Genomic DNA, 14,190 nt, shown 5'->3' on the forward strand with positions numbered 1-14,190 from the left:
ATACTTACCTAAGTGAATGGTAAAACTTTCTTCTAACTTTCTCTGTTCCTCATAAATCCTTCCATTTGCTTCAGCGGATTCTCTGAGCTGACTTGGTTGAACTTTAATTTCCTCACTGAAATTGAAAAAATTATTGATACGCTTTTTTTTTCTTTTTTGTATGTTTGTCAAAAACCTTTCCTAAAGGAAAGAAAGCTTTCCAGTTAAATGAGATGAAACAGCAGAAAGTAGCACTTAATTTATTCCTAAATTTATCCTTTATCCATGGGGACGAGTAAGATCATTAACACAGGTTGTAAAACTCCTACTTATTCTTTCATTTCTTTGGTTATTTCTTTCACTAAGTTATGCATATTTTTTTAGTCATTACAATATCGATTGTATGTCATCATTTAATATTTCTTAGTAGCCTAAGAGAATGATTAAATGAAGTGACTAACATTAACATGTTTAAAATGACATTTTAATATATCCTATATCAGCCTTAGGGCTGGCGAAACTAGAAAATAAGTGAAGTGATAGAAAGGAAAATTAAAAATTAAAATGTCAAATAAATATCAAATAATAAAAAAAGATGTAGTTCGTTTTGATGTATTCACATCCTCTCTTTTTTTGTTGTTTTACCATTTCCTGTGTTTTCACCACCAACAGTCTCCCATTAAAGGACTTCTCTCCTTGCTCTACTCTGCCCTTGCACTTCCGGAAAAGGTTTCCATGGAGGCACCAGAACTGTACAACCGTTCAATTCAAATTTCATGGTGAGCTGAAGATGGTATAAGTCTGGAACAGTCATCCACTCCCCTGACTACATTTTTGGGGTAAATCCAAACAGTCTCATTAGCATCACTGATTGACTTCATTAGTAAATATGGCAAATTTAAACCCCGAAGTAAATTCATATAAATTTATATTAATAAAATATCCTCATCTTAGGACACAGAAAGCCACAAGACAATGATGTTCCCATGCTAATAGCAAGAAAAGCCCAGATAATCTATAAGATCATAACTTTTCTGGAGCTCATCAGAGATTTGAGGTAACAAGGCAACCAAGAAACTAAATTCTAAACTGTGACACGCTTTAGAATGAGAGACAGGACACACAGATAGTTTTCTTTTGGGCAGGGCACAGTAGAAATAGCTTGCTGTAATGTATGTAAGAGGGTAAGAAAAAATCAGCTAAAATTTTAACAAATTCTTGAAGGCCAAGTATGGGCTAGCATGTCCATTTAGAACAGCTATGAGCTCCAGGCACCGGGGGACTTTGCATATGCTCTTGCAAACTCCTTCCTGTTGGCCTCCACCAGGCGCTTCCAAGAAAACCTTGGGGGCAGGGCAAGAGAAGAGACAGCCCACTTGGTGGCACAGGAAGATGTGCTAAGAGTGCCCCAAGCCCAAGGCCCAGATCTGCTGGACTTAGGCTAAGACTGAAGCTGGACAAAGACCACAGAGACCCGCCTCCCACCGCCGACCAAGAGCCTGGCATCAAGTAACAACAACGTTAGTCTACTGCTGGCGGGTGGGCAGAGCAACAGCACACACGGGGACCTCCTGCTGTGGCACAGGCCTGCAAAGGCTACTGAAAGCTGAGGGTGGAGCAGGATGACAGAGGAGAACAGTCTAGAAGCCAAAGCCCCACTCTCAACACAAAGTGGCAGCAGTGCACTGCTGTAGAAAATGAAGCCTATGGTGGACTGAAGAGCAGAAACCAAACACAGCCCGACTGCTGACTAAATTTCCATAACCTTCACGTAACGGCCTGCTCATTTCTGGGCATAAGTACTATTGATCTCAGTCTCTTCTTTTCTAATACACACAACAGCCAGCATTCAGTTTAAAAAAGAGAGAGAGAAACAGAGGGGGAAAGACCGAAAAAAGCAAGCAAAAATAAATAAATAAATAACCCACTGTCAAGGGAGAAAGCAATCAACAGAAACAGACTTAGAGATGACCCGGATACTGGCGCTAAAAGAAAGGGACTTTCAAATAACTATGACTAATATGCTCAAAGATTTAGTGTAAAACAACACACAAGGACAGATAAGGAATTTCAGCAGAGAGAAGTACTAGAAATAAAACATGTTATCAGATCGATGATCACAGACGTCAATTCCTTTGACAGGCTCATCAGCAGACCACCAATCATTTTATGAGGCCACCACTACCCTGATGTCAAAACCACATGAAGATATTATAAGAAAAACAAAGTTACAGACCAACATATATATAGTGGATGTATTTATTTACTATTTTATAGTGGATATATTTAAATTTACATATAATATATATGAAACAATACATCATGAGTTACATGTATAAGTCTGAACTATAAAATTTCTAGAAGAAAACATAGGAGAAAATCTTTGTGATCTTGAATTAGGCAATGATAACTGAGATAAGAAACAAACCATTTAAAAATTGACAAATTGCACTTAATTAAAATGAAAAACTTTACTCTTCAAAAGAAACCATTAAGAAAATGAAACAATAAGCCACAGGGTGAGAGAAAATATTTGTAAAACACGTATCTGATGATAGACCTGTATCCAGAATATATAGAGAACTTTCACAACTCAATAATAATAATGGAAAAAAAAAAAAAAGAAGAGGTATGGATAGAAGATCAGCACGTGAAAAAATGTTCAACGTTAGTAGCCATCCGGGAAATGCAAAGTCAAACCACAATGAGACGCCACTACAAAACCTACTAGAATTGCTAGATATCAGCACCAGGTGCTGACGAGGGTGAGGAGCCCCTGGGACCCTCCCACAGTGGTGCTGGGAGTGCAAGATGGTACAGCCACTTTGGAGAACCAGCTTCTTATAAAATTAAGCACACCATGGATTTTACTTCCCATGTTTTCCAGCAATCCCACTCCTAGGTATTTACATAAGAAAATTATAAACATATGTCTATAGAAAGACCAGGATGTGTTTATAGCCGCTTTATTTATAATTGCCAAAATACTCTGAATGTCCACCACTGAGTGAATGGATAAACAAAGAATAACAGAGCAATGAAAAGGGAAGAACCACTCATAAATGCAACAACATGAATGAGTCTCAAAAGCGTTACGTCAAGTGAAGGAAGCAAGACACAAACTGCTACATACAGTTTGATTCCATTTATATGACATTCTGTAAAAATCAAAATGACAGGGACAGCAATCAGAGCAGGTTGCCACAAGCTGGGCAAGGAGAAGGGGGGTTAATACAAAGGTATAAAAAGGAAATGCTATGTCCTGATTGCAGTGATGGTTTCATGACTCATTAAGTTTGTCAAAACTCATCAAAATGTAATCCTAAAACAAGTGACTTTTACTTTATGTAATTTATCCTTCAATAGACCTGACTTTAAACAAAAGGGCAAAAACGGACATATATACACTACTAAATGTAAAACAGATAGCCAGTGGGAAGCAGCTGCATAGCACAGGGAGATCAGCTCGGTGCTTTGTGACCACGTAGAGGGGTGGGGTAGGGAGGGTGGGAGGGAGACGCAAGAGGGAGGAGATACGGGGATATATGTATACGTATAGCTGATTCACTTTGTTATAGAGCAGCAACTAACACACCATTGTAAAGCAATTATATTCCAATAAAGATGTTAAAAAATAAATAAACTTTTTAAATGGATCAATCTCATACAGGAGTTCTATACGTAGTTATGTTGAAAACAGGTTTCTGCTCCCCAAGGAAATCCCTATCAAAAGGGAAAACAAACTAACCAAGTCACAGTAAAAATACTCTTTCCCAGGAATAGTTGGTTTTTAAAGCAGCAGCAGCTAGAGGCCAGTATTTACACAAAGGAATTGATCCTATAGAATGAATTTCTGAAACTAGAGTAGCAAAGCAGGAGGTAATTTTTGTAGCAAGGGGCTTTCTTAGCGTCCATAGGTTGATGACTTCCTACTTTTCTGACCACAGTATAGAGTACATATTTCACATTGTGGCTCAACGCACACATGAGTAACGTGCTGATATTGTTTTCCCTAGTCTATTCTACCCAGTTCTGTTCCATTCAATTCCATTCCATTTTATTGTCATTTTAAAAAGCCCAATTGGAAAGTAAAGGATCCAGCATGGTCCCTGGCAGACTGCAACCAGCAATTTGAGAAACACCATTGGACCTCATAGTACACAGGTGTTCCCAGCCTGTCTGTCGCCTCACCTGTCCCTTTGTATTGTGTTCAGCACTATTTTCATTTGAAATGAGGGGTATATATATGTTAGTGTCCAGGAGGTTATCCCATTTCTAATTATAAAACATTGTTTAAATATTTCTAAGGTGTTGGCTTGGGGAAAACAACAACACAAATGACAGATTATAATAAGAGATGATACAGACTGTGTCAGGTAAATAGTTTAATGATAATCCATCTATCTTCCTGGTTTACACCCATCCCATCAATATTTATTTATATGCCTGTGTCAAGAGCTAGACACTTGACAAAGACCTGGGTATACAACAGCAGAAGAACAGACATGGTTTTTGTCTTCAAGGCAAGACAGGTGGGGGAGAATGACATTAGACAAATAAAGGGCAATATCTAAATGTTTATAGCATACACTAGAAGATGCTGGAAATAGGATTATTATACTGTACTAAATATATTCCCAATCGGATATACTTTAGGATTTGAAAGAAGAAATTCTCAAAGGTGAGTACACAGCCGGGAGAGAACAGGCACTGGCGAGCTCTAGGGCAACACATGAAACACAATGTATTTAGGCCATAAGGCACCACACAAATTGTGACTTATGGAAAGTCCTCTAGACTGTTTTGGTACCTTGTACATGCTTCTGTTACTGCACACATCACTCTGTACAGTACTGTTTTATTCACAGGTCAGTGTCTCTAGAATATAAGCTCCACATGGGCAGTTATCTTTTTTTTGCTCTTCTGCTTAAAGAGTGCTTGGCATTTAAGGTGCAGTCGACCAGTGTGTATTGCACTGAAAGGAAACCAACTTAAGGAAACAAGAGACAGTGATGGCGGTATTTAGGTATACACACCCACAAGATTTATGGCTAAGTTCTAGCAGGGAAATCACTACTGTAAAACAGCCAGTTACCCGCCCCACCCCGCAAATCACCCATATAAAGTCTATAAAATGAAAGGTGTTACAGGAAGTATAAATTATCTTGAATTTTCACCGGCAACTTAAAAATACCTACAACTAAAAAGGTCCAGTTTTACAATAAATACAAACTACTACTGACAATGACCTTCATCTGATAAAAACAACACCTGATTAATACCTGAGAGAGCTGTTTTTGGGGTTTTTTAGGTCTTGATGAAGTTTCATCACCCATTCCTGATACTCTTGCTTTTGAATGGCAGTCGACTGTTTTAATTCATTGGACCATTTATTTTCCAAGTCCTAAAAAGAGACAGTACACTGACTAACTACTTCTTTTACAAAAATAAATAAGTGGAAAATGCAATCCAGAAGTCATTATACTTCACTCACCTGCTGGGATTCGAAATGCTGAGCAGCCAGCGAATTTACATCTTGATCTGTCAGTGATTTTCCCAGTTCCTGCATCACTTTTTCCATTTCAATGCCTTGTCTGAACCATAAATAAAGCAGATCAGATATATTCATCAAATTTTTAATACAACCACTCCGGATTTATTGAACAACCTCTACAAAGTCAAAAGAAAATTTTTGTTTTCTAGGACTATGTCCAGTTAGGGCAACTATACTACCTGGAAGGCACTTTGAAGCCTTGCCAATGGAGATGTGGAAATAATAATGATAATGTCGTCTAATATCAACAACGTCATTTGTGCAGCTAAATTGGAATCTAAATTTAGTGCACAAATGAAAGCATTCAAATTCTAGGTGATCTTTCAACTTCCATGGCTAATATTTAAGAGGCTACAGATTTACACAAAGAAGATACTCTGCAATTCCAGCTTAAATACATTTTCTTTTTATTTGAACATGAGTTAAAGTGACTTCAACCTTCAAAAGGTACTTTATATTATAACCAGAAGCTGCCAATTAGGTTCTAAGAATCAAGCTGGTATTAAGTCACAGGGTTCCCTTTTTAGAGGAATATGAAATACATTCTGAAGATACATTTTAGTCTTCTTCATTTATCCAAATAAACATGCAGAAATTAAAAATGGTTTTCTCTATGGGAAAAACTAATCAGTGGTGTTAGAAGTTCAGATAATGGTTATTTATGGGGGAAATGGGTGGTGACTGCCGGATGGGCAGGAGGGAGCCTTCTGTAGGGCTGGAAATCATTTCTTGATCTGGGAGATGAGCACATGGGTGTACTTACTTTGTGAAAATGTACGGAGCTGTATACCTATTGTTTATTACCTTTTCTGTATGTGTATTATATTTTAGTAAGTTCATTAGAATTATCTTCTAATAAAAACATATTTAAAAAATTTGTTCTGAAACATATTTCAAACAAACTTGTAAACAACGAAACACAGACATGAACTAAAAGGATTCTACTATCATACTAGTCAATTTAAGTAAATTGCTCTTAAAAGAGAACTTATACTTATTTATAACAACTGATTAAGATACTTACATGTATATGATAAATGAAACTCATTCATATGTTATACTTCTATACATTTCTATGTGTACCTTCTAGTATTAAATATTCAATATCACTTAATTCCTACTTAACTTAAGTGGGCAGGTGACCCCATTAATTTTTTAATAACTACTAGAGGTCAGGTGAAGGATGTGCTTGCAAGTAAGATTGTTATTTAAAACAGAAATAACTACTAAGCATTAATAAATATAAACTTTGATACAAATATATTAATATTTTATATTACACATGTTCCCTCTAGTGGATAAAGAGTATCATTGCCACTTCTAAGTTTCAAAGAAATATCTTGAATCTGATTTGCTAAAAGAAGCAAATTTCCAGTGAGGAAAAAGAAGACCAATAAATAATAATTCAACAAATAAAATTTCACGAACATTTATTTCACCCTAAATGTTTTAGAAGTGCAAGTAGTTAATGATACAATATATATTTTCTATGATTAAGATCAAGGAAAATTTTATTATTTTTCAGATGAAATACTAACTATCTATTGGCTCAGTATGTCTGGTGGGGTATTCTGACAACCTGTATATTATCTCGAACAAACTTAGGAAAGAATATCATTATAACTACTGATGCTATACTGAGAAAAGTTATTTTAAAGATGTAAAATGGAATTAAAATGAAAGGAGAACTGAGAAAAGGTGTCACTTCTGCTCATGAATTAGATAAATGAATTAAGCACCAAAATTGTGGGTGAACTTCCATCAATGAATTCCAACTCACCATTAGTTATACTGTTCACCTTTGCAAAAAATATTACCTACCTTAAAGGGAACATAGCTTATTTTTATTTTTTAAGCTACCTGTTTGGACTTGTGAAAAATAAACTATAAAACTGTTCTTAAAATAAATGTATTCAAATAACGTTTATACGTTTAGGTGGGAAAAAGCAAAGCCCCGTCAAGAAGTCTGGCCAAAGGACATTTCAAAAAATAACGTAAACCAAGACAAACCCCTGATGAAAAGCCGCTCCACGACAGAAAATGCACATGAAGTACCAGTAAATGCAGATCATTAGTAAGTTAATTCAGATTCCCCAAAACTGAAGAGTTTTGTGGAATGAGAATCTTCTTCCAATTTAGAAAAAAAACAATTGTAGAATATTGATGGCCAGAGATGAAATCTTCTGGGAGGTGGAGCGAGCAGGCAGCAGAGTCGACCACAGTTTAGAGCAGCTCACCAGCTGAATGAAAGCAGGAGTGATGGCTACTGACATGCACTACAGAGAGCCAGGCTGGGCATTTTCTAATACACCCAGATGGGCAGAATGAGTGCAGTCCCGAAAACCTGAGATCCAAGGACAGATTCAGAATGAGATGAAGATTATATTATTTGAAGCCCTGGTAGGAAAAATCAAACAAATGTGATTCAACAGAAGGTAATTCATTATTGTTAGGTAATTATACTCTTACATATTTAAAAAAATCTAATCTCTATTTCATTCTTAAAGTATGTTCACAATACTAGAAGAAAATAACAAAGAACTAGAAGAAAAGAACTAGAACAAAGAACTAGAAGAAAATCACATTTTTGCCTCAGTTAAATGGGGATGATAACAGTAGGATTGTGCTAAGAGATCAAGTGAGACAGGGCATCGGTTAAGGACTGCATGTTTGTGTCTCCCCAGAATTCATACGTTGAAACCCTAACCCTCAATGTGATGGTATCCGGAGGTGGGGCCTTTGGGAGGTAAGTAGGTTTAGGTGAGCTCAAGAGGTTGGAGTCGTCCTGATGGAATTAGTGCCTAGAAGAAGAGGTGCTACAGCTGTCTGTCTACGAGCAACACACCAGGAGCCTGCACTTAGGAAACGCCACGTGAGCAACATTAAGAAGGCACGGTCTGCAAGCCAGGCAGCGGGTCCTCAGCAGACACGGAGTCTGCTGGCACCTTGATCTTGGACTACCCAGCCTCCAGACGGTGAGAAATCAATTTCTGTTGTTTAAGCCACCCAGTCTGTGGTATTTTTTTTTCAACAGCAGCCTGAACTAAGACAGCATCCAAAGCACTTTGCACAGTGCCTGGAACAAAGCAGACCTTCAAAAGAGGTAAGCTATTCCTCTTATTAGAACTAAGAATAGATAAGACCACCATAATTGTTTAGGTAAATCACTGGAGAAGTTCTATAAACCTATGAGGACCTCATCTTCCCAGATGAAATGACAGATTTAAACGCATAAGGAAATTAATTTCTAAAGTTAAAGATTCTTTTTATTCTATTCTTCCATTTTATAACAAAATGAGAACAAGCTGTTCTGCAGCCCATCAATATCTGATGACATAACATTTAATTATGATAATGCAAGAACTCTGAAATACCTCTCTCGTAATTTTTTCAGCTCCACATCTCTTTCGCCAATCAGTTCTGAGATACTAACAAAGTAATTGTGTTCCAAATTTAGGAGCGTTTCAGAGGCAGGAGAATGGATGAGGTCATGGTACACGTCTGCGAAATCTTCATCCCAGCTGGGCTCCTCGGGCCTTGCATGCTCCAATGTGGTCTACGAGATGAGACACGAACAGTCTTAAATCCTGATGTAGTATTTTTATTTAACACACTACTAGAGAAGTGCATATATTATGATTCCATTTCTGGACATCAAAGGACAGAAAGACCCTCCATCCATATATGTGTATATAGGTTACATAGGATTATCTGAATATACAAAAAAGATACAGAAAGATGTCAACTAAGTTGTTAATGTGGGTTACCTGGAGGCAGGGGTAAGGGGAAGGCATTAATGTGGAGGAAGAAATAGGAAGTGCCCACAATAAAAAAAAAAAAATGGTGAGTAAGCTGAGATCCCATTTCTGTGAAACCCAAGCACACTCAAAGGGGCTGTTTTGGCAGAGTGGGACTTCTGAAGACCTTTACTTTGTATTCTAAGGTGCTGCATAACAGAATAACTTGCATATATTAATTATATAATCAGAAGAGGCTTTCCATTATTAAAAATATATTGCTACGAAAGGTTTTGTAGGCTATATATTTAGAGAATGAGGTTACCTATGCAATAACACTGACCTTGAATACCCAATTCATGCACAGGATTTTATATCAAGATGTACATTTGCAATTTTCTTACTCTGAACTTTACAAGTATTGTTTTCTTTATAAAATGTAAACATGTTTTAAAGTGTATGAAAACAGTAGCTATCAAAATGATAAAGGGACTGAGTAAACACCAATAAACAAGAAAAAGAGAAACATGCAGAGAGGCAGAATGGAGACACCCCAAGCACACACACAAATCCATCCAGGGGACAGATGCCTGTCCCCAGACGTGTGCCGTGCCAGCACATCTGACACACACAGTGCTCTCCAGGGGAGGAAACTGGCATGCTGGGAAGTCCCCTGTCAAAGGTCATACAATTTAAAGGCAAAAGTGGAAATATTTTTTCTATTATTGATCTTTGCAGACAGACATCTATAAAAAAGAATAATCTAAATTCTTCCCTTTTCAAAGGGAAAATGTCAAAAACTAGAATCTATGACAGGACTAAGTAATAATTTACCTTAAATAAAACAAATGGATAAATGACAGAAACAGGTATTTTGAACTGGGTCAATAGGGTAAACTTTTCCCCTGTTTCCTTTCACTTATACTTCGATTGGCTGCCAGATCAGGAGAGAAGAGTTTCAGAAGACCAGCTGAATCTAGAAGGCGGATTTCATCTACCCCATGCCTCTGAAATCCTGAACCCGCATTCTCATAACTGCTCTACCTCTCTAGACCCCGGCACTGCTCTAGAAATTATAACCAGCCCAAGTGACTTAAGCCTTGTTCCAAATTCACATCAGGCTCGGGCTGAAGTTTTGCAGGAAGGAGCCAGGGCCAAATCACGGGCGTCTGCTTGGCCCTGCGTAACACCAGACATTTGGAAACCCCATGAACCAGGTCTGCTCACTACATAATTTTCAGCATCAATTTAAAACCCAGCCTAGAGTGAGCCTTGTGAACAGGCAGAAGCTACCTGCACGAGAAGCACTGAACGGAGCTCCTATCTGACCTAACTCGCGCCATATTCCCTCAGGAGAGGTGACCCTAAAAAGGGGATGTGACAGCCGAGAGGAATGGGCACTGAGTAAGGGCCTGTGGAGAAACTACTCCACGACCAGGCCCATCTGGACTTCTCTGTCTCCTCCATCACTATACTTTAAAAACAAACAAACAGAATCACAGGAAAAGAGATCAGATTTGCAGTTAACTGAAGCTGGGGATAAGGGAAGGGGAAATTGGATGACTGCAATCAAAAGATGCAAACTTCCAGTTATAATAAGTATAGGCACGTAATGTACAATGTAATAAATATAATTAACACTGCCTTATGGTATATACGAAAGTTGTTGAGAGTAAATCCTAAGCGTTCTCCACACAAAAAAAGTATTTCATCTTCTATTTCTTTAATTTTGTATCTATATGAGAGGACGGATGTTCACTAAACTTGTGATAATCACTTCGTGACGTGTGTAAATCAAAGCACTGTGCTGTATGCCTTAAGCTTACACTATGTCGCACGTCAACGACATCTCAGTAAAGCTGTAAGGAAAGAAATCTTCACCAAAGTTCAGAATATCCTCAAAATTCACAATGGGATCTATTTTTTTACCTCCGCATAGGCTTTGGCCCAGGCACTTGCCAGCTGATGTAAGTCTACGTCACCTGACTTCACAGCTTCCAGGGCTGCTTCAGCGTCTCTGTCATAATCTTTGAGGGATTCTTCTTCAATAAACTGGCTCAGAGATTCTTTTAAGTCTGTAACGGGGACAGCAAATACCATTGTCAGTACACATAAATAGGGAACATTTTACCTGGCTAAGCATTCCAATGTCAAACTTTATTTTATCAAGCCTAACAGAATGTCTAACTAAAACAGTGTCTTAAGAGAATGAGACAATGAGAATACCCTTAACCCTTAAGAGAATGTCTAACTAAAATAAAATCAGCTTAGGGGATCATTTAACTAATCTCACAATTATTCTTCTTTACAATCACAGGTTACTGAATGGTCAAAATTCTTAACTCTGATATACAACCCTGATACTAATTTAAAATGTTGGGACTTCCCTGGCCGTCCAGTGGGTTAAGACTTCGCCTTCCAATGCAGGGGGTGTGGGTTCAATCCCTGGTCGGGGAGCTTAGATCCCACATGCCTCACGGGCAAAAAACCAAAACATAAAACAGAAGCAATATTGTAACAAATTCAATAAGACTTTAAAAATGGTCCACATCAAAAAAAACTTAAAAAAAATTAAAAATGTTAATTTCTTAAGCCTGATTCTTTATCTGAAAGTGAGTAGGGAAAAGCACATGAAGGCCTCCTACGGATGCAGAGCGGCTAAGGTTCTGTATTTAGATGAGTTTCCTATTTAACTTGCAAGGGTATATATTGTTACCGTCTTTGAATCTGAGAGAGAAATTGAGTGATTAGCATATTAAAACTGATTTATTTCAGATGGTCTACAATTCCCACTTTAGAGACACTATTCAGAGACTGCTTTGAGGATGTAAGAAGACCATGGCTTTCATCTTGGGCACTTGGTCCCTCACTCTCTTAGGTTGCTGGCCCTGGTGGAGGTCAGCTGCGGGTCCTGCGGTGACCCTATGAAGAGGCCCACATGACAAGGCTTGACAACAACCTCACAAGGGATCTTGGAAACAATCCTCTGTCAGTAGAGCCTTCAGATGAGACTGTAGCCCTGACTGATGGTATGGCTGCAACCCCATGAGAAACCCTGAGTCAGAGGCACCCAGCTAGGTTGCACCTGCATCCCTGAACGACAGTAACGGTAAGGACAAGATAATACATATTTGTTGCTTTATGCTGCTTTAAAGAAAAAAAAAAGACTGATTGAAGAGCACTGGCATAGAAACCAGGATACCTGGGTTCTGGTCTTGGCTCTGTCATTATATAACTTTGGACCAGAGGTTCTCAGTCGTTAAGATGCATCAGAGTTCCCTGAAGAGCTTACTGGAATAGACTGCCGCATGCGCTCCCAGAGTTCCTGATTCAAAGGGAACTGGGTGGAGCCCGCCCAATAATCCTCATTTCTAACAAGTTCCCAAGTGATACTGTAGCTGCTGATCAGGGAACAATTTTTGAGAATCATTGCGTTGGGCAAATAATTTAACCTTTCTAGGTACCGGTTTCCTTATTTGTACAAAGAGATTGTGCTGGAAAGTTTCTACGTTCCCTTGTAACTTTGACCTTCTATGATCCAACATATTCTCAATTAAAACATTTTCCCTCATCTGTAGACAGAACACCGACCTTTTAACATGGTTTAATACACACTTTATTAATGACTTTATGGAATTAATTTAGGTGAGCAAAGATTATTGAAACACAGGTACCCCTTCTCTCCCATGACATCTCGGGAATTGAGGACAGAATCATTAAAGGGCAACGCATTTAGCCCATAGCTAGTGATAGCGGACACACCTTATGAATCCATCCAACTACATTAAGAGGTTAAGAGTTCTAATCCAGACTCTGTGATTTTTCATAATTTAATTTAATTTTTATACTAAAATGCCTAATAAACAATTACAAGGGACACACAAAAAAAACACTCCATAAAACAAAGGTCTGGGGAACCTTTTTATTCTTGAAAGCTTCACATTTTGTAGTTGTTTCCAATGCTTCTTAGGTTTATGCTTTCTAATATAAAACTTCTAATGACAGAGACTATAGGAAAATAACGAAGTGATATTTTAAAAGAAATCAACCCTCACCTTTTTCTATAAAGCATGGTAAATTGTGCAGCAGCATCAGACGGCCATGTAAATGACTGGCATTCTCTTGAACAGGAAATTTGAGAGGCACCGTCAGTTCTAAGCACTGACTGCCCACTTTGAATTCATACACAAATTCCCTCTCTCTGCTGCAGAATCTTTCTCTGTTTTTCTTCATCTTCTTTGGCAGGATTTCTATAGCACTGACAACAACAAAAAAACTCAGCGGGTTATAAGTCCATTTAAAAAAACCACGATGTTTCATTATTGCTGTTCCACTTCTAGGATGTTCCCCCACTCAGAGGTTTTATTTGTGTGACTCTGAGCTGATTATTCTATTTCCCTACGTTTATCCCTGCATTTTCATCTTCATGATGAAAACAAAATGCTTCTTCTTTTAAGGAAAAGGTTCTTCTAAACTTCATTTAAGAAAAAAATTATGCCCACAAAATACTTAGCATTTCTAGGCAGAGTTCTCAGGAATAGGTAAGGATCATGGAGAGAAGAACAGAGAGGATTCTTAGGAACAGACGCATGGGGGTGGATACAGTCCATGAAACAGCTGGTGAATACAAAGTCAAAGAAACAGATCAGGGACCAATTCATCTTGAAGAGCTTAGAGGTGGTGGGTATGCGATCTGATTGGGGGTGAAGAGAAGGGAGATGGTGCTGGAAAGATTTCCATGAAGGAAAAAGACACAGAAAGTGGAAAGTACAGGACAGCCCACAAGGCAAAGTGGACACTATTCATAAAGAAGAAAATCTAGTCAAAAAGAATACATCAACTGAAGATTTACTTATTAGCCTCCTAACTGGACTCCTGTCCCCAGGCATTTCCCCGTCAAATCAGTTCTCACACTATTCT

At 38.1% G+C, this 14,190-nt stretch overlaps 1 protein-coding gene across 2 annotated transcripts in view; it reads right to left on the reverse strand.

Annotated features, from left to right (window-relative positions):
• The window catches only part of FERRY3 (FERRY endosomal RAB5 effector complex subunit 3), a 37,357-nt gene that overhangs the window by 22,124 nt on the left and 1,043 nt on the right, over nt 1-14,190 (reverse strand). For both annotated transcript variants that reach the window (XM_082850655.1, XM_082850654.1), the window contains exons 2-7: nt 13,326-13,528; nt 11,200-11,345; nt 8,908-9,089; nt 5,474-5,573; nt 5,262-5,383; nt 9-115 (exon numbers count right to left, since the gene is read on the reverse strand). In XM_082850655.1, coding sequence (XP_082706781.1) covers nt 9-115; nt 5,262-5,383; nt 5,474-5,573; nt 8,908-9,089; nt 11,200-11,345; nt 13,326-13,503 — 835 coding nt within the window. In that variant the 5' untranslated portion in view covers nt 13,504-13,528. The remainder of the gene's footprint in view (nt 1-8; nt 116-5,261; nt 5,384-5,473; nt 5,574-8,907; nt 9,090-11,199; nt 11,346-13,325; nt 13,529-14,190) is intronic.

Source organism: Leucopleurus acutus (assembly GCF_964270905.1).
Source record: "Leucopleurus acutus genome assembly, chromosome: 11".
Classification (NCBI taxonomy): domain Eukaryota; kingdom Metazoa; phylum Chordata; class Mammalia; order Artiodactyla; family Delphinidae; genus Leucopleurus; species Leucopleurus acutus.